The following is a 25,965-nucleotide window of genomic DNA, read 5'->3' as shown; positions in this document are numbered from 1 at the left end:
GATTTTGATATCTGTCTTGTTGGTGATTTCTCCCATGAAATTACATCCACAAAATATCTGCAGATGAACTTAATTTGCAGTGTTATTACAAAACATGCCCAGAAGCGCAGCGCCGCGCCCCCCCCCTCCTCTTTTTTTCCGCACCGGAGCTGCTCATCCTCTGCGCTCCGGGACCTCCCACTTTACAAATTAAGCACTGCCTACAAATAAGTGTTCAAAACAAGAGGAACATGTATTTGTCTCTTAAATCCAGGCCGTTCCCTGTAATCTGTCACAACGGTTGGAGAAAGTAATGGCAAATAGTGAGTGCACAAACCATAGAAGGTAAACTGTACACAGCGCCAGGGCAGTGTGATGGTATGTCTACTTTTAGATTGTGTTAGCTTATCAATGAACACACTCGTCACTCGACGAGTTTCACGTCTTTACGACGGATACTTAAATGTGTGTTAGGTATTATTGTTGCAGTCTAAGCAGTCATTGTAGCAGCTAGATGAGCAAGAACCGAAAGGGTCTGTGCCATAAACCGTTATTTCTGTACGGCGTTGCTAATGTGTCGTTACTGTTGTTATTTCTCCCTCTGCTCGCCCTGTAAATGCCCTACATCGCTGGATAGCGAAGGTGTTTTCTGCATCTCGCTCCTTTTTCTTGTATGTTCTCCGTTTGTCGCCTTCCTCGCATTCAAACCAATTCAAGCCGAAGTCCGCTACATGTCCAAAATGGTGGTCGCGTTTACGAAGGTCACGTGACTGAAAAGGGCCTATAGCGAACCCCAGACAGACAATGATGAAGCTTACTGATGTTTCAAGAAGCATTTATTATGTTCAGCCGTCATCCTTAATTTGCACACAAATATACTTCCTTTCCTTCACAACCTTTCTTCACAAACACCGTAAGAGCTGCAGATGGATAAATAAAATAAAATTAGCTCTCACAAGCATAAACATTTCCATAATGCCAGTTAACCACACATGTGGACATTTATCAAGTATTCACTCACATATAAATCGGTCAAAGCACATGAAAAGCTAGAAAACCAGCATTAACACGACATTACAGCTTATCCATATAGCACCCTTTCGCATAAGCTAACCTTAGCATGGCTAATACAACAACGATATACGTAAACACCCTTTCGGCAGTTAATTAGGATAACACGTCATAGCAAACAGTCATAAAACAAGTTGAAACTCACAATACCTTGTTCCCATTTCCAGTTAGGTGCTTAATTATCCATAATGAAACTTTACATTGCAAGGCAACGTCTTCAAAACACCTTTTCCTTCCGTATACTCTTCAATTAGCTGCCGTTCACATGTGAACACCTATGGGCAAGTTGCTGACTCTCAGATGAGAGTACGCCAGAAGGGCTTCAAAATAGAAGACCCGAAAACGTAAAAGGCACTAACAAAAATAAAACTTACAGGAAGTAGTTAACTTGCTTATATACCGTCAATAAGAGTCATTTACACACAGCATGGGCTTCAGTTGAAAACGAGGAGTTTGATGGCTTTACATGTCTTGGAGGAAGTACATGTTAGCCTTCACTCACATGGTTAGAGAGACCTGGCTAGCGGGTGGATACTAGCAGGTGACCACACTAGACAAAAAACGGGTGGAAGAAAGAGGGGGAAAAAAAAAACCCTATAATCTTCTAATGTGGTGAAGACGTTAGGACACATTTATTTAACATTTATGGAAGGAGACCCAGGTATCAGTCAGTATGTTTCCCAAGATGGAAGAGTCTTCAGGACAGAGGACTTTGTGCTTTCTGGTTTCTCAGTCACATGACAACCCACATTTTTTTTTGTCTCAGAATAAAACACATGAGTGGCTGGAGAGAATGACAGACATTATGCCACATTAAATGTAAACAGAAACAAATTAAACATTCATTCAATGTGTCATTCATTAATAAATGAAAATTTGCAATAGCAAGCAAATCACTATGTTTTGAGGGGAATCGTACACTTTGGGCCATGCTGTTATATGAAAATAAAACCACGTGGCATAGATTTTTACACACACCCATCGTGTGATATTCCATACTTTTTTTGTTCAGGTTAACATCAGTTTATAACGACTAAAGTATTTTAAATAAATAAATACGTTTCTCTCACTCCTCGCTATCATGTTACACGCTCTATAAACAAAGTTCATACTTTAATCAATAAAAAAATCTAAATTGCAATGTCACAATTTGTTGATTAAAATAAGAGAGACTGAGGCTACATCCCAAATGTACTGTATTGCACTTTTAGTGCACCAGATAGTGTGCAGGGTAGAATAAACAGCGAGTGTTACTGAGCACCAGAGTGGCCTAATGTCTTACAGAGATGGTCTTTATCGTCAGGATCTTCCACTTTAACAGAGAGGCCTTCAGTTGGGTTGTCAAGATCGTCTCCATAGTTGTAGATATTCAACTCCAGCGTCTCCTCTTTCTTCACACAGGCTTCTGAGGTCTCTCCATCCATGGATGTCTCCGTTTTCATGTCTTCACACAGCTAAAGATCAAACAAATAATCTGTTAGGGCGGGACGGTATCCATCCCACTCGGGAAGATGCTGCTCTCATTTCTCGCAGCATAGCTCGTAGTTTCAGAACAGGCCTAGTTGATCTGTGACAATCCAGAGCCAAGGCCAGGGAGCAGACGGACAGGCTAAACTGTCTGTCTGCTACCTGCACAGAGTCATCACACAGGTTTCATTACATTGAAGCATGAACTGTTAATGAACTTCTTACTGATCAGCAGTTTAATGTACTGTGTTTAAACAGAAACATGGATTAAACCAAATGAGTCTGTAGCATTAAATGAAACTAGTCCTCCTGGTTGCAGTTATATACACCAGCCTCGTCTAACTGGCAGAGGAGGCATCGCGATTCTTTATAATGATCATCTCGGCATGACACAAAAACCTGGACAGTTAGTATGAAGAACTTCAAACGCATTTGTGGCAGTGGGGGGCGTGGCTTAGTGTCAGTTTGTGAATGTAAGGCGGGGCCAGGGAAGGTGAGTGGCAGTCAATGCACCTGTTGTCAATTAATGTTGTGTGTTTGTTGCAGTGACTGTGGAGAACAGAAAAGGAGGGAGAGCAGAGAGAAGAGATTTCCCCAGACCAAAACGTGACTGTGTATGCGCACATGTCTGGGTACCTAAATGGACGTTAAAGCTGAAAAACGTAATAAAAGTGTGTGTGAATGTCATCTCTCCCCTGCCATGCTGTCAGACATAGTTCAGGCTGTTTGGAGGTAAAACTTGTTGCAAGATGGCACGCAGATTTTATGCGCGCCGGATGATTCAGGACAGTGATTCCATTCATGATTCAGGACAGCGATTCAATTCAATTTTGAGAACTGTGACCCTGATGAACAGTGCCTTTATTTTTAAACTTCAACTCAATCCAGCCAAAGATCATACCCCTGAGACCAAAAGGGGGAATGTAGGTACCATGCGCCATCTTGTGTCTAAGAACTACAACTCCCAGCCAACTTCCACGTTGACTACATCACGCCTGGGCGGGATCACTTACATCACATCTTTCAGCATTCCAAAGGACTTGGAAATCCGCCATCTCACTCTCTTTCGTGTCTGACTCCAAGCGAGACGGACCAGATAAAGAGAACTCACCATCAGACGTCTAAACAGATCGTTTTCTTTTTATCTACTCCTGATCAAAGTAGATTTCGGAAACACGCGATCATCAACTCAAGCGAGTTATTAAACCGGTTTTGCAAGCATTATTTTTCTTTTAAAGCCTACGTGACTGCAAGCAAAAAGCAGTTTTTCTGAAAAGCGGCTGGCCCCCTTTTCTTTAAGTCCGTGCACGGTGCTGAACAAAGACTTTTCGTCTCATCAGCTATGAAGATCTTCAAAGAAAACTTCAGAGCAACTGCTCTCTCTCTCACCGAAGCGCAAACTTCCTCCTCGAATTTCTTCAGACAGAAGACGAGACTTTTTGCAGTAAGAAAAGCACTGGGCAGAAAGTTTTAAGTTTTAGGGATTAGTTATTTCACTTAATGTGAAGATATATTCAGGAATGTGTGCACACTGAATTTTGGTTCTCTATCATTTGTTTGTTGATTTAAAATTGGTTAATCCATAAGTTTTTGCATGTCCTCTCTCTCTCTTCCTTAACATTCTAATTCATTACTCACACATCTGGGTTTCACACGTGTTTTAACTAGCAAGAGCTAAATTCCTTTGTCCGTCAAAGGAAGCACGTGTCCCTCACCCACTAGGCCTTAAAACCGAGACCCTCTGTCTCAATCTTAGACAAAATCATAAGTATTGTTTTCAGTTCCACCTTTATAGCAAATTCTCTTGTGCCTACAGTTAAGACTATATAGATATGCACCACGGATGACTGTTTGAATGTTTATTTTTAATTAAAGCCTTCAGCTTTTACACACTAGGCCTGAAAGTATATGTAGCTAGCTATTCCTTTGTCTGATTAGCCTACAAGCTAACCACGTGGTCTGCTAGACTTGAAGAAGCACATGCTAGCTAGCATCTCTTTGTCTGATTAGCCACAAAGCTAACCACGTGGCTATAGATAGGGCAGCTAGCATTCCTGCATCGAATTAGCCTCCAAAGCTAGTCTTTTTTACACACACACACACACACACTGTTTACAGAAGATTCAATTCTGCTGCTATTAAATTGTTCAATTTTTTCTTTTCTTTTTATTATTTTTTATTATCTTTGTTATAATAAACTCCGTTATTATTGAAATTGTGTGTGGTGTCTATCTGCTGCTTCGATACTTTGCAGTTGCCCAATCTCCCAAAGAATTAAAAAAAAAAAAAAAGGTGCAGATGATTTATGTAATATGGTAAGTGATCAATAATAATTTGGAAGATACCATTTTAGCTGTTTGGTAATTTATTATTAAGTACCAGGATTAATGGTATGATTCACTAAATGATTCACTGATTCACTAAATGATTCACTGATTCAATTCACTGATTCGATTCAATGAGACTGATTTCATGTAATTATTAAAGACTGATCACTTATCCAATCCTAAATACACGATCATTAATTACACCTACATAATTGGTGCCCCGTGTGAGGCGATTGGTTTGTCGACTTCTTGAGTATTGTTGCAGCAGATAAACTACCAGTTGAGCAACTGCTAAGGTATATCCCCAGGTGTGTTAAAATGGTTAACAGGAGTGTGATAACCATATCACAAATTCTAACAGCCTATTGATCTCTTAGGATAAGAGAACATTTCTAAACAAAACAAACCTTGTTAATTAATTAATTATATAGTTAATGTTAATTAATAATAATTAATTGATAGACTCATTGATTGATTAATTACCCAATACCCAATCTAAGTAAAATGGCATCCCTTCGTGCCTCAGAGACTGAAGACAACGGCCAAGACGTGTCTCTTTTTGAGGTCATCGCAGACCTCATTCACTGCTCTGACTCCGAAAGGGCAACCATTAGGGGCATGAGTAGGCATGATTGCCAAGCTAACATAATCAACTCAATAGCACAAATGAGAGATCCAAAGAGAACAACAATCAGTGTCCAAAATGCACTAGGTAAAAACTATTCCTGTTACACTTCCAGGATACTGATCAACAGATCAGATCCCTCCGCGGAGAAGTTGATAGACTGACCTCCAGCAACGCCGAGTTGACAGCCGAGGTCAATGATCTATATAGGGAACGTAGCCTCTTGAAGGACTCCCTTGATGAGTGCGCCGAAAGGCTAGAGAAAGCCGAGAAAGGCGCTGGAAGGGCTGCCAAGGAGCAGAACCCTAAAGAAGGGCGCGAGGGGCGTGAGAGACCCCCAACCATGCGTCAAAGTTTAGAGCGGGAAGAGGCATCCGAACTGGACACCGAGGATTACCTGGTCGAGCACCAGGCGTCCCACCAACCTCCATCAACTCGCTACACGACTCCGTCGTCGTCTAGCCAGGGTGGAGTCGCCCTGCGCTCATCCCGAGCCCAGGCCCGTAGCACACCTAGGTCAGTGCGCTACAGCTTCCCTGATCCGCCTTTGGGTGAATCAGACTACGACTCTCATGCGGAACGGGAGCAATTCCAGAGTAGCTCAGATAGTGAGCACTCAGGAGAGCGAAGGGGGTCACGTAAAGACACGCACCAAGCCCTCCGCATACAGCAAATTGACCTACTTGCCAAAGATATCGAGCGATTCGATCCCGATAATAAAAGAACCAACGTAAATGATTATTTACGAGAAACTGACCGATGCCTGATGGACCTACCGAGAGCCACAACGCGAGAGAAGCTTAAACTGGTCTGGAAGACCTCCAGTAGCAGCGTCCATGCCTTTTTAGAGACACTACCACCAAACGTTCGCGATAGTTATTTGAAACTTCGCAATTACATGAGGGAAGAATATGCGCCGTACACGGATGAAACCTCCGCGTCATTGCGTGCATTACAAATCAAACAGAAACGGTCTGAGGCACCTCGTGAATATTATAGACGGCTACGTACTGCCTACTTCCAGGGTAGCAATGCACCAGGTTTAGAAGAAGATAGAGGTTTCAAATCCCTCTTCTTACATAACCTCCACCCATGCGTGCGGAATCAAGTCACACTGATGTGTCAGCAAAATTGCTACTCGATGAAGGAAACTAGGCAACTAGCCCAAATGACCTGGGAGACCATCGTCAAACCCACAAACGGAAACGATGATGAACCCAGAGTCCATAGCCTCCAGGATGAGGACAAGCCCCCGCTAACCTTAGGAGGAGGCGAAGCTCCAAAAGGGGGACCCACCTGGAGAAACTACGGTCCAAACCGCCCCTTGCCGGACCATCACCAAGGTGAGTGGGAGAATCGGCAAGGTAAGGCCAGGAGAGACCGATGGAAAGGCCACAGTGACCATGGCAACCGCTCATCAGATGAGAATGGTCATAAGGAACAAGGCGGTAAGCAGCAAAACAGTCATCCCCGCTCTGGCCAGAGATGGCAGGAGCGTTCCAACCGTAACACTAAACGTAGAGGTAGAAATGACCGACACAGTGACTCGGACCAACCTGATGAGTCCCACTCAGAGCTGGACTCTTTGAAGGCCTGCTTGGCTGAATTTAGAAGACTGTTACAGGAACAGTCAAATTCCTCAACCGATAAAACCAAAGAGCCCAAGAAAGATGACAAAAGCTACCCACTGGCATGACTAGGCCAGGAACCACGAGTAGATCTCGTGAAAGGGGGAGGAGATCCCTCTGAAACAGCAGGCGAGGGTCAGGATGTAGGGCCCCCCCTGGTGGTGAAGGCAAACCCACAAAACGCGCCTCTCACATGCGCTAAAGTCTTCACAACCATCTCTCAGACACGGCTCTCACAAGGCGATCCAATCCCAACCAAGCCCTGCAACATAAACTTAGTCAGCTTCACACAAATCAAAATCCCACCGTCGTTGAATCCCACAAAACATGCACAAACTCGTTGCGATGAGATTAGTGCGAACACCGGTCAACCAAGTGCCACGAGATCAAATTTCTGATGGACTTCAGTTCATGTCTTTGCACACCGAGTCCGGTGTCGAAACACCCGACATCGCGATTCCCCCTAGTGGCCACAATTCTTTGAAAAACTTTCCTCTATCCATCAACTCGGGCACCCATTTCACTGCTGGTGTAATGGCTGCGCTGTGGAACATGCTAGGCGTTGAGGCGAAATTCCATATCGCGTACCACCCTCAATCCTCTGGTCAGGTTGAACAAGCCAATCAAACCATTGTGAGCATGCTGCAAGAGTATGTCACCCACCATGGTAAAGATTGGGATGTGAAGCTTCCCTTGGTGCTGAGGGCCATTCGGTCCACCCCTCAGTGCGCCACTGAAGTCACACCTTTTGGGATGATGACTGGGCGAGAAATGGTTCTTCCCCCGTATCCCCTATGCAGACCAGAGGACATAAGCGTCACCACTGCATACACCACACATCAATGTCAGCGACCTACAACGCCACCTACAGTCAACCTTTACAGGTGCCCAAAAGAATCTCAATTCGAGAGTAGAAGGACACAAAGCCTACTACGCCTGAATCTCAGAGAAGTTCCTACCACCCTGGTCGAGACCTTTCGATCGTGGGAAAACCGTTCCCTGTCGCGTATCGCATTAGGGCATCCAGACCTAATCAAACGCTCTCATATCGATGGGTCCACAATAATCGAATCAAACCTTTTGAACAGTCCTCACTCCAAAAGGGGGTGGATGATAACTAGGCCCATCCTGTCCACCTAGCTTGTACGCATCACTCAACTATAAGCGTACACTAAGATTCCCAATCACACTTATCAACCCAATAAAATAAAACCCTTCTGTATGTTACAGAATGGACTCCCTCGGAATCCTGTGCATCCTCCTCACCCTACAACTGAGTCAGTCAAGTGAGGTGGTGGAGCCTGGCCCCCCAGCTGGCATCATCCTGCAGGAGGCTCCTGGGCTCCTTCTTACAAACTGTCGCATCCACACTCAACAAGTATACGCCTGACTAGACCCATGGGTCGTATACCGCAACCACTTCAAGGCACTGCTACCTTCGACCGATAATAATGGACCAAAGGGCGAGATATCTAACGCAGTTGAACACGCTAAATGCACCACTACCCACATGCTAGAACAGTTACAAAAATTCATAGTCACCAAGGAAGAACTGAGCGGTAAAACACGTCAGAAAAGGTTCCTCAGGGGTTTAATTATCAGTGCATCTGCCATTGGATCCTTGTTCTCTATTGGTCTCTCTGCAGCCAACACAGTCAGTTTGAATACGCTGAAAAGAGAAGTTAGCATTCTGCAAAAGGAAATGCCAGAGATCCGAGAGAAACTGCTTGCCCAACAAGAAGAGCTGCAGGGCTTAGGCAAATCCCTGCAGGGAACTATATTAACATGCATACTGATCTAATCTATAACACAATGCAGACTGTAGACAAATTGGCTGAAATAATCAAGAATGAGATCAAATATGTCAGAGTAGTAAGGGATTTAATGCAAGACCTGCTTAGAGAAGTTGGTGACTCGATCAGTTCCCTGAGTAGTGGCAAGGTCCCATCGTATCTCACACCCCTTGACATGGTAATGTACTAAAATCCACTACTACTAGAGATGTGCATTCCTCGCAAATACACCTGGCCTATAGTCTTGGCAGTGCTATCCCCATTTTTGTGAGTCCACAAGATTTAGAGATGGGTAGATTTAGTATGAAACCTATCATTGAGAGAAACAATATATATAGGCTCAAGTCTGTCCTCAACGTGGGTTTCTGGAAAAACAATGTTCGCATACACATACAGACACCACCCATGGTAGCATACCATGACGACAACCCCTCTGTCTATTTTATTCCCAACCTAGAGATGTGCACCTCCACTAAAGACATCCACTGGGTCTGCCCAAGCAACCCATTTATTAGAGACACTACGGATCGCCTGTGCGGTCTGAGGGCGAAAGCGCCCAAACAAAAGTGTGTAGGTCAAATGTCCGCAAAGGACGAGGATATGGAAACTAGAGTAGAGAGAGCTGGTAGTCGGTGGGTTGTTAACACTCCAAAAACTGAAATCTTGACGTCATACAACCAGCACCACACAGCCACATGAATGAAAATCCCAAACCAAACGGTGTTCCTTAGTGTACCACAGGGAGCCACCATTCACATAGGTGACATCACCCTACACCATCTTAGTACTGACAGGTACGATTCGGAGATTGAGATGATTGACGCATTTGAAGGTTATGACCTTGAGATTGATAACACCCTCCAACAGCAATTGCTGGTTGAAGGGACCAAAATGGTATAATTTAGCGTAGATCAGAATGGAATTTCGACCATAGTCTCCCAAAACCGGGTCAGAGGGTCACTTGACCTAGGATCTGCCCTAAGTCTGATTGTTTTGGGACTTCTTCTCTGTGGCTGGGTCTTTTCTGCTGGTATCGCATGCATGCTACACAAACAAATAGCGACGCTATACGCCAAGCTGGATAAAGGGGTCTGCGTTCCTGACACCTTCGGTCATAGTAGCGCACGCTTTCTGGCCAAACCACCTGTTGCCGTTACCTTGCCAGAAGATTAGGTTAACACCCTAAACACTAACACTTCTTTTCTCTACTCCACTTCCTCTCTTTTCTTGTTTTATTATTTTCTTTGAGTAGGAAATGAAGTATATATGTAGTCTTCACTGAAATGAAGTATGTATGTAGTATTCACTGGAAAATGAAGCATATATGTAGTCTTCACTGTTTAAATGTTGAGGTAACCCTAATCTAGTTAGATAGTGATTATATGCCCAAGTGCCTATAGTGATTGCATGCTCAAATGCCTCTACCTCCAACTGTCTCACTGGAACTCACAAGTTTACACAGTCTTCACAGGACACCATGAACTGTGCAGAACAAGTCTACCTTAAGGACTATGGACACGGCGATGATACGGTACGGTGCTCTCAGTGCTACGACTCCGTCATACCCCTGAGACCAAAAGGGGGAATGTAGGTACCATGCGCCATCTTGTGTCTAAGAACTACAACTCCCAGCCAACTTCCGCGTTGACTACGTCACGCCTGGGTGGGATCACTTACATCACATCTTTCAGCATTCCAAAGGACTTGGAAATCCGCCATCTCGCTCTCTTTCGTGTCTGACTCCAAGCGAGACGGACCAGATAAAGAGAACTCACCATCAGACGTCTAAACAGATCGTTTTCTTTTTATCTACTCCTGATCAAAGTAGATTTCGGAAACACACGATCATCAACTCAAGCGAGTTATTAAACTGGTTTTGCAAGCATTATTTTTCTTTTAAAGCCTATGTGACTGCAAGCAAAAAGCAGTTTTTCTGAAAAGCGGCTGGCCCCCTTTTCTTTAAGTCCGTGCACGGTGCTGAACAAAGACTTTTCGTCTCATCAGCTACGAAGATCTTCAAAGAAAACTTCAGAGCAACCGCTCTCTCTCTCACCGAAGCGCAAACTTCCTCCTCGAATTTCTTCAGACAGAAGACGAGACTTTTTGCAGTAAGAAAAGCACTGGGCAGAAAGTTTTAAGTTTTAGGGATTAGTTATTTCACTTAATGTGAAGATATATTCAGGAATGTGTGCACACTGAATTTTGGTTCTCTATCATTTGTTTGTTGATTTAAAATTGGTTAATCCATAAGTTTTTGCATGTCCTCTCTCTCTCTTCCTTAACATTCTAATTCATTACTTACACATCTGGGTTTCACACGTGTTTTAGCTAGCAAGAGCTAAATTCCTTTGTCCGACAAAGGAAGCACGTGTCCCTCACCCACTAGGCCTTAAAACCGAGACCCTTTGTCTCAATCTTAGACAAAATCATAAGTATTGTTTTCAATTCAACCTTTATAGCAAATTCTCCTGTGCCTACAGTTAAGACTATATAGATATGCACCACGGATGACCGTTTGAATGTTTATTTTTAATTAAAACCTTCAGCTTTTACACACTAGGCCTGAAAGTATATGTAGCTAGCTATTCCTTTGTCCGATTAGCCTACAAGCTAACCACGTGGTCTGCTAGACTTGAAGAAGCACATGCTAGCTAGCATCTCTTTGTCTGATTAGCCACAAAGCTAAAGATAGATGGCTATAGATAGGGCAGCTAGCATTCCTGCATCGAATTAGCCTCCAAAGCTAGTCTTTTACACACACACACAGCCACTCTGTTTACAGAATATTCAACTCTGCTGCTATTAAATTGTTCAATTTTTTCTTTTTATTAATTTTTTTTATTATCTTTGTTATAATAAACTCCATTATTATTGAAATTGTTTGTGGTGTCTATCTGCTGTTTCGATACTTTGAAGTTGCCCAATCTCCCAAAGAATTTAAAAAAAAGGTGCAGATGATTTATGTAATATGGTAAGTGATCAATAATAATTTGGAAGATACCATTTTAGCTGTTTGGTAATTTATTATTAAGTACCAGGATTAATGGTATGATTCACTAAATGATTCACTGATTCACTAAATGATTCACTGATTCGATTCACTGATTCGATTCATTTGAATGATTCACTTCAAACGATTCAATGAGACTGATTTCATGTAATTATTAAAGATTGATCACTTATCCAATCCTAAATACACAAAATCATTAATTACACCTACAGGTGTATGGTCAGAAAAGACAATAGATAAGCGTAACCGTTGCACAATAACGCAACAAACAATCTGCGTGTGCACTGCAAAGTTATTTAGCTGCTGGCTAGCTGCAGCTTGTAGCTTCCAACGTTACCATGTGTCAGTATGGTGTAATGTGGTGCGATGTAGTGTAATGCAGGGATAGACCTCAATCTGCAGAGCTGTGTGTCACAATCTGTATGCAGCCGGCTGGATGTTTTTCTATTGCAATCGCGTGGCCACTTCGCATAGCCCCATAAGCATTCATTTAATGGTCTTCTGCATGTTAAATTGTTTAATTATAATAAAGCAAATACTTTATGATTTATTTGGTGCATACTGATGAAGCTACTTTTTTTTTTTTTGGCCAAGGGAAGGGTGGCAGGCCAGAATTATAATGTGGCGGTGCGCCACTTTAAAAGCGCCCGTGGAGAACACTGCCTATATTTGTTATGTTATAATCTAGATGAAATATTGGGTCGTGAAAAACACTAATCCTTTGATCAAAAAGGAACTTAACTAAATTTCAAACTAACAATGAGTATTTTGTCTGTGAAAGATGTGTTGCTTTTGATTAATATTCAAATACAGCAAGATTTTGTCCATGCAGTAGGTACAGGGTTTGACTAAGACATTAAAATTTTCGAATCCCTGGATTCCATGGTCTTTCAAAAATGGAGTCCTTTATGATTTTGTAGAGCATTTTCCCAATGGAGACTGCTTTACGTCCAACCCTGCATTACTAAGAAATGTTTTTATATATGCTTTAATAGAAGAAACCATTGGAAAAGCAAAGTTCTGCCAAGAGACCAAGGCAGACTGATGGAAAGAAAAACTTCAGGTTGTCATTATCAAGAACAAGCCAAATGGCATTACTTAATTAAGGTACTTCATTTAATGTGTGCACGTTGTTTTCAGTATCTTTACATATGAAGTAATCAGCTGTTAATAAATAAATAAATAAATAAATAAGTGCTGGAACTCAATTTTACTGGCTTTATCAGTATAAAATGTTACTACATGACTAAATATTAAAGTTTTGATTTCTTAAATATTTAAAATTTTATTTTATAGCACCAAGACTCTTAAGACACACATGGTGTCAGAAGCCCACTGTGCGGCCATAGCAGCGAAGCATTACTGAGTCCAACAAGCAGGTGGAGGAGGATCAGAAAGCATCTTGCACCACTGCCCTGAAATCTGTATACTGTCTTGCGACGGAGGGGATACCAAATGGGTATTTGAACTGTCAATGATTTTTAATAAACCCTTTTTTCAGGATACCACCTTCACTTTAACCTTTTTATCTTAAGAATGTTCAATACAAGCCTGATTTGGAAAAAAAAACAATGAATTTTATATATAATGTTTTCTTCAATATAATTATGATCCCTTTTGAATGTTCTTTTGCTCCAGTGTGTCTTTGTTCCTAATTGTCAACCACAAACTGCTTATTAGAAAATGTCAAGCGATTCTTTTGCATGTAAATAGGATGACATATCTTTATTTCCTTTTTGTTTAAACATAGATGAATACTGGTATTTAATATATTTTGATATTTAAAGTCAGTCAAATTGTATTTATATAGCCCTTTATAATAACCGAAAGGTACCCAAAGTGCTTTACATCAAAGCCATGAAACTAAAACACAAAACAGTGTTTTGTATAAAGCAATACATAAAAAAAACCACAGTACATAAAAACACAGGTTTTGACTACAGAAGGTGCCACAGTGCTGCAGGTTATTAAAAGCCTTTCAGAAGGACATGAAATAGAACAGACGAAACAAAGTACTCCTCAAAAACAAGACTCCCCTAGTCAGGATTGAATGCCAATCTAAAAAAAGTGGGTCTTCAACTTCGATTTAAAAAGGCCGAGATCAATAGTGGTGCGAATGTCGGGGGGCAGATTATTCCACAGTCTGGGAGCAGCGACAGCAAAAGAACGATCACCCCACTGTTTATATCTCGACCTTGGGACTTCTAACAGAAGCTGACCCGAAGAATGCAGAGCCCTACCATGATCACGGATAGTTAAAATCTCAGACAAGTAAGAGGGAGCCAGGCCATTGATGGCATTAAAAGCAAACAGAAGTTTAAAATCAATTCTAAAATGGACTAGAAGCCAGTGGAGTGACGACAGCACAGGAGTAATGTGTTCACGTCTGGATGTGCTTGTTAAAAATCGGGCCGCAGCATTCTGTACAAGTTGAAGACGTAAAATTGAAGACTGGCTGAGGCCAACATAAGGGGCATTAGAGTAGTCCAGTCTCTAACTGATGAATGCATGGATTGCCTTCTCGAGATCCTGCAGACTGAGAAACGGCTTCACTTTGGCCAAGAGACAGAGCTGAAAAAAGCTCGTTCTAACAACAGAACTAATCTGTTTATCAAATCTAAGCCCACTGTCAAACGTTACCAAGATTTTGTACAAATGGTTTAAAAAAAGGGGGCCAGAGTACCAGAGTTTGTTGTAAGAACATTTGACATGGGTGATGTGCCAAATAAAATACCTTCCGTTTTGCTGTCGTTCAAGTGCAAAAAGTTCCATGCCAGCCAGTGCTTTACATCAGTAATACAATCCAGTAACTTAGTAAGCACCGTATTTTCATTGGGTCTCATGGGTAAATATCTGCAAATCAGCATAAAAGTGAAAAGACAGATTTTTTTTTTTTTTTATAATTGATCCCAGAGGTACCATGTACAATGAAAACAGAATAGGGCTGAGAATAGAACCCTGTGGCACCCCACAAGAGAGGGATGCATATGGAGAACAGAGGTCACCAATCATCACAGCAAAGCTCCTATTTGCTAAGTATGACCTAAACCATTGGAGAGCAGTGCCACGGATGCCAACATACTGCTCTAGGCGAGATACAAGGACCGCATGGTCAACTGTATCAAAGGCCGTTGTGAGGTCGAGCAGCACCAGCATGGCAGGATTCCTGGCATCCACAGACAGAGCGATATCATTGTGCACCTTTAACAGTGCTGACTCAGTGCTATGTCGGGATCTGAAACCAGACTAGAATTTCTCAATAAAAATGTTTAATTGAATAAAAGAAACTTTTTCTAAGACCTTAGAAAGAAAAGGCAAATGGGAAACAGGCCTAAAATTGGACAGAACAGAGGGCTCAAGATGTGGTTTTTTTAAGGAGGGGCCTAACTACAGCATGTTTGAAGGCAGCTGGGGCAGACCCTGAATTAAGACAAGTGTTTATAAAAACAAGCAGACTTGACCCAACAGAATTAAAAACCTTCAAAAACTTGGCCAGAATGACATCTAAGGGGCAGTTAGTGGGTTTCATGCCACTAACCACCTTCATGAAAAACGACAGAGAAATAGTCTCAAACCGGTCAAAAACAGCAGACTGTGTAGGAGGAGCATCCACGTTATCAAGGGACGCATCAATGTTACTGATATTCTGTCTGACTGACGCCACTTTGTCAGGAAAGAAACAGACAAACTCTTCACAGGTTGCGGCAAAGGCATCAGACAGAACAGTGGGGAGTGGATTAATAACAGAGTCAATAGTATTAAATAACAGTCTTGGATGATGAGAGCTATTGGCTATAATGGAAGGCAGATATTTGGACTTGGCCTCCTTCAGAGATCTCTGGTAAACAGCTAAACTGTCCCTTAACCAGCCCAGGGATACATGCAGTTTGTCCTTTTTCCACTGCCATTCAACCTGTCTACATTGTTGCCTAAGCAGACAGGTGTGGTCATTCAACCAGGGATCTGTCTTGGTTTTGATGCTTTTTTGCCAAAAAGGGGCAACAAAATCCAGAATCGCAGAACAAGTAGAATGGAAAGTGGAGAGTAGACTCTCTGGGCAAAGGGAAGGAACCAGCCCACTGTCAGCATGCAGCTGAGAGTCCCTAAAGGCAACAGCAAACTCTCCAGCCATCAACGAAGTAAAGATACAGCATCTGCGAGCTGGGGAAACGGGCTTATTGGCAGGTGGGGGGGGGGGGGGCAGCAAAGTCAAAAACAATGGGGAGGTGATCCGAAATGGCAGTGTCCACTATTTCTCTGAGGGAAACTGAAAGCCCGTGAGAAATAAGATAGTGTGCCCATGCCCATGTGTTGGTGCATTAACAGACTGGGTGAGGCCAAAGGAATCCAAAAGGCCTTTAAACTCATTAGCCAGTTGACTTGCTGCACAACAAACATGAATATTAAAGTCTCCACAAATCAATAGTTTATCAAACTTTACAATAAAATCAGACAAAAACTCAGAACTCTTGAATAAAGTCCTTATTAAATTTGGGAGGACGATAGACTGTGGCACACAACACGGGGCAGGCGAGGTCGATCACAAACAGCTGCAGTTCAAAGCTGGAATAATTATAAGCGGTTAACATTTGGCATCTGAAACTCTCCTTAAATATAGCAGCCAGACCGCTGCCACGACCAGCAGCTCGCGGGGTGCTGAAAAAAAGAACAGCCGGGAGGGAGGAGCTCCGAAAAGGTGCTGTTCTCACCTGGTTTCAACCAGGTCTCTGTCAGCAAGAGGGAATCCAGATCATGTGTTGTAAAGAAGTCATTCAGAATAAACGTCTTATTTGTGAGAGATCTGGTGTTAATCAGCACAGTATGAGCTGAGCAACAGCCAGACTGGTGAGAGGAGCGGGTGAGCGAGCGAAGATTCCCCAGCACACAGCCCCGCTGACAGGTCCACACTAGCCGACAACATGGGAACAGCACCCCGGTATCATGGAGAACCGGTCGGAGCTACAGATACCTGTACTCTGTGGAACTCCGCAGATCGTAGCCCCTGTAGTCCATGGAGGATCCGGCTAATAAACGACGGGGATCGTGACGAGAAGCCAGGTAAGATTTAAGTTTAATGAGAACTCCTCCTTGCCTTCCACGTCTTCTGCGGCGACTGCTGCGAGGTAGCCAGCAGGAAAGATGCTGTAGATGTGGCGATGTGAACACCAGAAAAGGCGGAGGCGTCTTTGAATGTCCATCAGAGCCGCAGATTGACAGTTTTTCCAAAGACTCACAAATATTAAGAAGTGTCAGGCGATCATACACCTGCAGCGGTGACACACTCCGTATAACAAAACAGACTTGAGAAAAACAGCAACACACTCAGAGAGAGATGGCCAGCCAAACACAGAGGCGCCATCTTCCCACCCATCTTGAGCAAGGCACCTAACCCCTAATTGCTCTCTGGGTGCTGTAGCATCGCTGCCCACTGCTCTCAGTATGGGTATGTGCTCATTGCTTAGAAGAAAATGCATTTTGTTCTTTCAGGAAATATCCATCCTTCCTAAAATTTCAGCAAAACCATGGAGTGCAAGACATCAACCTAAGGAGGGGTGGAAACTGCACGAAAGAATCCCCAATGGTATTCAACTTTGCTTCCTTGGATAAGGTTAGTTTGATGATATCCGATTTATTACTAACCTATTGTTTTGGAGTTTTTTAGGTGGTTTATTTTGACAATAGGTGGACAATGAACAACTCAGCTGACTAGAAGAATCCTATAAAAAAAGTATATTAGATATACAACCCATAAGATTTTTGTATTCATTTTTACTTTGCAAGTGCTCATTACTAGTCTCATCAAAGAACTCCAGAAGAGCCCTTTTATAGGAGTTGGCCTTGACGAGTCGACAGATAGGACTATGGAGAAGCACGACATCTTCATAGTCCGGTACCCGTCAAAGGAAGGCATGAAGACAACTTACTTAAAAAAAAAAAAAGAAAAAAAAGAAAAAAAAAGAAAATCGATGCTGGCCAGACAGCTACCATCTACGAAACTCTTTGTCGTGTTTTCCGAGGGTAGAACATACCATGAAAGGTAAACAAAATAATGAATTTATTAGTCAAAGGTTATCACAAAAATAAATTAAGTGAATGAGTAATTATGAATAAATTATACTGGCATACTTTTGTTGAACTAGTTTTAAGTGTTGCATAGTAGACCAATGAGAAATGAACAGATGAAACTAATTTGCAATAGATATTGTTTACGTAGTTTTCAGAATAGTCACAGGTAGATTAGTTGGTCGAGTTGGCGCATGCGCATTCTGTGCTACGTACTTCCTGGTTTCCGAGTTGTTTGTGAGGAGTCTTTTTTTGCACGAGTGTCGGCATTAATCACAAATCTTTTTTTATTCTTTCTACAAATAATTTTCCAGTATCCTCTCATTTTTATTGTACTTTCGCTTTCCTTTTTCTCTCTCTCTCGGAAGAACACCAAGACCGGAGGCTCCCTTTTTTTTTCTCCTCCTGCGTAAAGACCACAAGCGGAAGCCATCCACATGGGATCTGCTTTAATATCAACAGATCTTCGATTAAGGTACTGTAGCGGGTACAATGTGTGGGTGGAGCACAGAAGACGGCAGGACAGAGATCAGGATGCAAACAATCGGCTTTTATTGCCAAACTTTTCAGTTTAACATTCAATTCAATCGCTCAGAGACTGACTCGTGCGCGCGCACACAGACTGTTGTCTCCTCTGGATAATCACTCCCCTCCGCTCTCACTCTCCCTCCTTAAATAGGGCGCGGTTTACTGGGGAGAACACACACAAAACATAGGTTAATTATACTCAGGTGTAGCGATTCTGCCACTTACCTTCCCCAACTCCGCCCTCTTGTCACAGACCGGCGCTTGACCACGCCCCCGCTGCCACATACCCCCACCGCCCGACTCAGGCCGGGCGCCCATCCGGCCCGCAGCCGACTCCCCCCCCCCCCCTTGACGGGAGAGGAAGTCCGCCACGACCATCTGCACCCCCGGCCTGTGGACCACCTTGAAGTTGAAAGGTTGAGCGCTAGATACCAACGGGTGATCCGCGCGTTGGCATCCTTCATGCGGTGGAGCCACTGGAGGGGCGCCTGGTCCGAACAGAGGGTGAAAGAGCGCCCCAGCAGGTAGTAACAGAAGGCGAGGACCGCCCACTTGATCGCCAGGCACTCTTTCTCGATGGTGCTGTAGCGCCCCTCACGCACTGACAGCTTTCGGCTGATGTATAATACTGGGCGATCCTCTCCCCCCACCTGCTGGGACAAAACGGCCCCCAGCCCTCTGTCCGACGCATCCGTCTGTAACAAAAAAGGGAGAGAGAAGTCAGGGGAGTGCAAAAGTGGCCCCCCACACAGTGCAGCCTTTACCTCAGAGAAAGCCCGCTGGCGCTGCTCCGTCCACTGGACCGGATCTGGCGCCCCCTTTTTAGTGAGGTCAGTCAGCGGGCTGGTGACGTCTGAATAATTAGGTATAAACCTACGATAATAACCAGCCAGCCCCAGGAACTGTCTCACCCCCTTTTTGGTCTTGGGCAGGCCGCAATCGCTGCTGTCTTATTAATTTGGGGACGCACCTGCCCGTTACCCAAGTGGAAGCCCAGATACCGTACTTCCACCCGCCCAATCGCACACTTCTTCGGGTTGGCAGTGAGCCCCGCCCGCCTCAGCGACCTAAGGACGGCCCTCAGGTGTTGCAGGTGCCGCTGCCAGTCATTACTATAAATGATGTCGTCTAAGTAAGCGGCCGCATAGGTGGCGTGGGGCCGGAGGATCCGGTCCATCAGCCGCTGAAACGTAGCGGGCGCCCCAAACAGCCCAAACAGAAGTGTGACGAACTGGTGTAAGCCGAACGGAGTGGAAAAGGCCGTTTTTTCCCGGGATAATGGAGTCAAGGGGATCTGCCAATATCCCTTCGTCAAATCCAGTGTCGAGTAAAAGCGAGCCGTGCCTAGTCGATCGAGCAGCTCATCAATACGAGGCATTGGGTACGCGTCGAATTTAGACACCGCGTTGACTTTTCTATAGTCCACACAGAACCGGACCGAGCCGTCGGCCTTGGGAACCAAGACCACCGGGCTGCTCCAGTCACTGTGGGACTCCTCGACGATGCCCATTTCGAGCACGGCCTGAAGTTCTTCCCGAACCACCTTTTTTTTGTGTTCGGGTAATCTATAAGGACGGCTACGCACTACCACCCCCGGGGGCGTCTCTATGTGGTGTTCTATGAGGTTGGTGCGACCGGGCAGGGGCGAGAACACATCCGAAAACTCGGCCTGCAACTGGGCGACCTCCGTGAGTTGGGTCGGGAAGAGGTGGTCTCCACAGGGGACTGGAGAGGTACGAGATGCCAATGACCCTTTTTGGACCTCCGGCCCCAGCTCCGCCTTCTCCGGAACTACCGACACCAACGCCACGGGGACCTCCTCGTTCCAGAGCTTCAGCATATTGAGGTGGTAGATCTGTAGCGCCCCCTCCCTGTCTGTTCGCCTAACCTCATAGTCGACGTCCCCAACTCGCCGTGTGACCTCAAAGGGCTCTTGCCACTTGGCGATTAATTTGGAGCTCGACATGGGCAACAGGACGAGTACCTTATCTCCCGGAGTGAACTCTCTAAGGCACGTGCCCTTGTTGTACAGGCGGGTTTGCCGTTCCTGGGCCTGCCGCAAATTCTCCTGAGTTAAGTGGGTGAGCGTGTGGAGTTTTGCGCGCAGATCCATAACGTATTGAATTTCATTTTTGCTCTGTGAAGGTCCCTCCTCCCAATTTTCCCGCAGTACATCTAAGATGCCGCGCGGCTTACGCCCATACAATAATTCAAACGGGGAGAACCCCATGGAGGCTTGGGGAACCACTCGCACTGCAAACAACAAGGGTTCGAGCCACTTATCCCAGTTACGTGCGTCCTCACTTACGAATTTTTTGATAATATTCTTGAGGGTGCGGTTGAACCGTTCAACTAAACCGTCCGTCTGTGGGTGATACACGCTGGTGCGGATCGGCTTAATACCCAGTAGCCCATACAGTTCGGCCAGTGTTCGTGACATAAACGAGGTGCCTTGGTCAGTCAGAATCTCTTTCGGGATTCCGACCCAGGAGATGACGTGGAAGAGGGCCTCTGCAATACTACGTGCGGAGATATTGCGAAGAGGCACCGCTTCCGGGTATCGCGTTGCATAGTCCACCAGAACCAATATAAAGCGGTACCCTCGTGTTGACCGATCTAATGGCCCGACGAGATCCATCCCAATTCTTTCAAACGGGGTCTCGATTAATGGTAGGGGGCGCAAGGGTGCTTTTGGAATGGCCGCTGAATTTACTAACTGGCATTTGCGGCACGCCGTACACCACTTACGGACGTCGGCGCGAATCCCCGGCCAAAAGAATCGGGCCATTATCCGGGTGAGTGTTTTATCCTGCCCGAGGTGTCCCGCCATGGGATTAAAGTCAGCCGCCTGGAATACCAATTCCCGGCGGCTCTTTGGAATTAACAACTAGGTGACATGCTCCTTCGTCTGAGTGTCCTGTGTCACTCGGTATAACCTATCCTTTAAAATGGAAAAATAGGGGAAGGTCGGGGTGGCGTTCGGCTGGAGCGTTTGACCATCGATTACTCTCACTTGGTCAAACGCGTGTCGCAGAGTTTCGTCTCACGATTGTTCCAGTGGGAAATCCGCGAGGGATTCCCCAATAGAAAGAGGAGGGGCCGGGGGCTCCTCACTCTGTCGCGGAGATGACGTAGACAGCTCTGCGACCGCAGCTCCAGCCAAAACGACACCGGGACCCTCCCCTGCTAACCGGCAGGACCCACTCTTTACTAGGTGTGCCATCAACCCCCGAAATCCCGGCCAATCAGTCCCCAAGATCAAAGAGTGGGTAAGGCGAGGATTAACCGCCGCCTTTACTATGGATTTGTCCCCTCTGAAATGTATGTGGACCGACACCAACGGGTAGCAGTGAACATCCCCGTGCACACACAACACCTTCACCCCTTGTGCTCCCCCCAATGCCTCGTCTTGCACCAGGCTTTGGCGGATCGAGGTCTGGTTGCAACCCGAATCCACCAACGCCTGATATGTCGCCCCTTGTACACTTACTGGTATGCGATACGCTCCGGCCTGATCGAGGGCAGCCTCTGGCGCGTCGGGGATCCGCACCACCGCCCCCACCTCCATCGTGGCACACTGTTGCTGCAGGTGGCCCGGTTCCCCGCAGCGCCAGCAAACCGGCCCGGGCCTCCCCTCTGCAGCTGTGGTTTGAGGGTCACTCACCTGGGGGGGGGGGGAGACAGACACAGAAGGGAGAAACGGGAGGGCACCACGGGTGCGGCGGGCCGGCTGGGGTGGAGCCGGCCCCCGCCTCCGTGGTGGGGGAATGGGGCGAGGATGGGACACGGGAGGAGGGGGAAGAGAGAGAGAGAGAGAAAAGGAGAGAGATGATGTCATCCGTTGTCCTGCCGCCGGGACAGCCGCCAGATGATCCTCCGCCAGTCCTACGGCCTGATCCAGCGACGCCGGGCGGTGGCACTGGACCCACTCCGCGGTTCCAGCGGGTAGGCGGGCGATGAACTGTTCCAGCGCCACCTGGTCGATGATTCCCTCGGCGTCACGATCTTCGGCCCTCAGCCACCGCCAGCAGGCGTCCCGGAGCTGCTGGCCGAACGCGAACGGGCTGCCGACTTCCTCCATTCGCAGCGCGCGGAAGCACTGGCGCTGCTGCTCCGGCGTGCGCCCCACGCGCTGGAGGACAGCCCGGCGAAGGTCGGCGTAGGCCAGCCAGTGGTCGGCGGGGAGCTGTAGCGCGGCTAACTGTGCCTCTCCCGTCAGGAGGGGGAGGAGGCGTGCCGCGCGCTGCTCCATCAGCCACCCCGAGGCTTCGGCGACCTGCTTGAACAACGCGATGAATGCCTCGGGGTCGTCCTGCGGGCCCATCTTAGTCAAGGTGATGGGAGATGGGCCCGTGGCCGGGGCGCTGGTGGACCCCGCCGACGCGAGGAGGGCTTCGAAGTGGCGCTCTTGCTCCTTCCGGAGCGTGACGAGTGCCTGGTGCTGGCTCTGCTGAGCCATGGCGAGGGCGTGGACCAAGTCCGCGAACGGGGAGGATTCCATGGGGCTGCAGGACAGGTGCTCCACCTTCCCGGGTTTCGGCACCACTGTAGCGGGTACAATGTGTGGGTGGAGCACAGAGGACGGCAGGACAGAGATCAGGATGCAAACAATCGGCTTTTATTACCAAACTTTTCAGTTTAACATTCAATTCAATCGCTCAGACACTGACTCATGCGCACACACAGACTGTCGTCTCCTCTGGATAATCACTCCCCTCCGCTCTCACTCTCCCTCCTTAAATAGGGCGCGGTTTACTGGGGAGAACACACACAAAACATAGCGATTCTGCCACTTACCTTCCCCAACTCCGCCCTCTTGTCACAGACCGGCGCTTGACCACGCCCCCGCTGCCACAGGTACGTGAATATTTTCATCATGGCACACCTTCAGCTTGTTCAGTGTGCTGAGTGCAGGATGTTTAGTCATTCTTCCTCCGTCACGAGTGACAGTTTATTTGTGAAAAGTGCAAATTAGTTAGCTCTCTGACGGAGAAGATTGCAGTTTTAGAAGCGCGTATCCAGGCTTTAGAGAAGGCCAGTGAGAATGAGAACAGTATAGTTTCTGTAGGGGAAAGTCTGGATGCTATAGGTGGAGTTAGTAATCCCCCAACTCTGGCATTAGAGCCCTCACAGCGGGGCAAATGGGTGACGACTCGGCAGCATGAGTGTAGAGCCAAAGCTACCGTTGAGGGTTAATCCAAAGATAATAGGAGGGTTAAAATCCAATACGTTAAATTTCCTACCCACAAGTAACTAGATACACAGGAAAGCATATAATAGATCCAATTACATATTGATTTGATATGCATGTTAAACAAGCGGTCTTTTTTCCCAATGTTTGTGTTGATTGCCAAAGTAATATGTCTGCGTGGTATGATGTAAACAAACTGTAATCTGTTGGCTATGTCAAGATCACGTGTTCAAACCATCCTATGGTAGCTTTCGCCATGATGTTACGAAATGGTCATGTGATGTTTTGGTTGGCAAGAGGCTATTTATAAATGGTCGATCGGAGCTATCGGGTCATTAATTATGGTAGTGTCGTGTTATCGGCTGTACATACGGATTTGATAAGAATGATCCCAAGAGCTTTTACCATATTCCAAAAAAAATCTGAAGCTTGCCGAAAGCTTTGGATCACAGCAATTAAGTGTAACAAGTGGGAACCTACGGACAATGACCGTGTTTGCTTTCGACACCATGTCTGGTAAGACACATGACTTTTTATTTTGTTTTGCAGTTTAATATTATGATGCAGGCCTAGGAATTCATATATTTTTTTCACCAGCCAGCCGGACTAGTTACCTTCCAAAGTAACTAGCCAAACAGAAAATCAACTAGCCAAAATTTGTTCATGTATGAATTTTACTTCTGTCAAAAATAACACAAAAGAGAGTAGTTACCGTTGTTCATGACTAATGTGCATTTATTTCAAGACCCGAGTATTTTGATACTGTTGTTAAATACATAAATGAGAACAACACAGAGCACCATAATATAATATCAACAAATAATAACATATTGGAAAACTTGGCAACTTGGTGTATGAGTATTGAAAACAAATATACTTACTATCATGACTATAGCACCCAAAATATGTCCAACATGCTTTCTGTATTTAACCATTTATGAGAGAGAAAGCATTAGGAGCTTCATATTGACTAGGAATGAACTTGAAAAAAATTAATTATTCCATAAAAATCGTATCGCAGCCAAGGCCTACCATGCTCCCACGTTTGCTTATAAGTCCTTTGTCATTTCTCCTTCTCGTACGCTTTAGGGCAATTCCATGTAAATGTCAACCTCACCATGCAAAAATAAAGCAACATGTAATACATCAAAACCACTCCCAGAGATATCACCTAGGCCTGTATTTTACAGATGTGAATAAGTTGAACCAATTTGTCACATTTTGATCACCTAATGTCACTGTCAGTCTTTCTCTCTTATAATGTAAAACCCAAGCTAAAATCAACTTTGATCATGTACAATTCTATATTATTGCCACAAGCCACAGAAATGTATGCTAAAATCCACAAAACAGCAAAACAATAGTTATCCTAAATATTTAAGAACTTTGATAGTTTTAGCTGATATTTAGAGTTTTTCAAAGGGTTATGGTGGTTAAATTGCTGATTTTTCTAAACATATGCCATGTCTATTTCAGACGCGTCACATCCATAACGGAATTTCATCACATCCATAACGCTGACTTTTCCTTCCGAAACTCTGCATGAAATACAAAATATTTTAAACAAAGATTTTTTAATATTCACCTTGGACCCGTCTATCAAATGGATATCTCCATTTCGACATTAGGTTTACAATTTCACAGAGTTTGATAAAAGTGTACAGTCACCCAAGAAAAGTGATACTTTTTCTGTCACATCCATAATGCATCTTTTATTGCCGTTTTCTGGCATGCCCTAGATGTACTATGGGAATTGTTCTTGTTCTATCACTTCTCCAGTATGGTACAGCCTTAAAATGTGCAACACCTGTTTAAATACTGGGAGACAATAAAACATGCACTAGGTCATTTGTTGCCATTTTGAACTCAAGTGTCACGTCCATAACGCTGGAATTGCTCTCTATCGGTGGCCTTTTTCTCCTCTTCAGACCGAGGTCGCTTTGTCCCCGTCTCTGGCGGTTTCTATACACCTTTCAGAAAATTCCACATCGCAACGTAGCTTTGGCAGATGTAAACAACAAAAACACATGTTTAAATAGGCGATAATGTGGCCACGTTTATTGAATTTGATAACATGATTACCGCAATATTCAGCGAGATGCGTTATATGCATGCGCAGAAGTGAAAAAAAATGACAGCCTGACTCGTACACGATATGATTCGGAATTCTTCGGTATTTTCCGTCCTGCCGATAAACACTTCAATTAACACAGCCACGGCACACGCTTAATATGTGGCAGCTTTAGTTGACGGTGTGTCTGAATCCTCGCTTCAAATATATTT

At 45.0% G+C, this 25,965-nt stretch overlaps 1 protein-coding gene across 5 annotated transcripts in view; it reads right to left on the bottom strand.

Moving 5' to 3' along the window:
* Window positions 1-25,965, bottom strand: part of LOC132894679 (zinc finger protein 260-like) — a 414,543-nt gene that overhangs the window by 40,284 nt on the left and 348,294 nt on the right. For 2 of the 5 annotated variants that reach the window (XM_060934817.1, XM_060934818.1), the window contains exon 2: window positions 2,333-2,504. The exons of 2 other annotated variants lie outside the window; for them this stretch is intronic. In XM_060934817.1, the coding sequence (XP_060790800.1) occupies window positions 2,333-2,492 (160 nt within the window). In that variant the 5' untranslated portion in view covers window positions 2,493-2,504. Of the gene's footprint in view, window positions 1-2,332; window positions 2,505-24,563; window positions 24,599-25,965 lie in introns of those variants that run through there. One more of the 5 variants, XM_060934816.1, reaches the window with a different exon arrangement.

Source organism: Neoarius graeffei, chromosome 11 (genome assembly GCF_027579695.1).
Source record: "Neoarius graeffei isolate fNeoGra1 chromosome 11, fNeoGra1.pri, whole genome shotgun sequence".
Lineage (NCBI taxonomy): Eukaryota > Metazoa > Chordata > Actinopteri > Siluriformes > Ariidae > Neoarius > Neoarius graeffei.
This window is presented reverse-complemented; position numbering and strand designations above follow the sequence as displayed.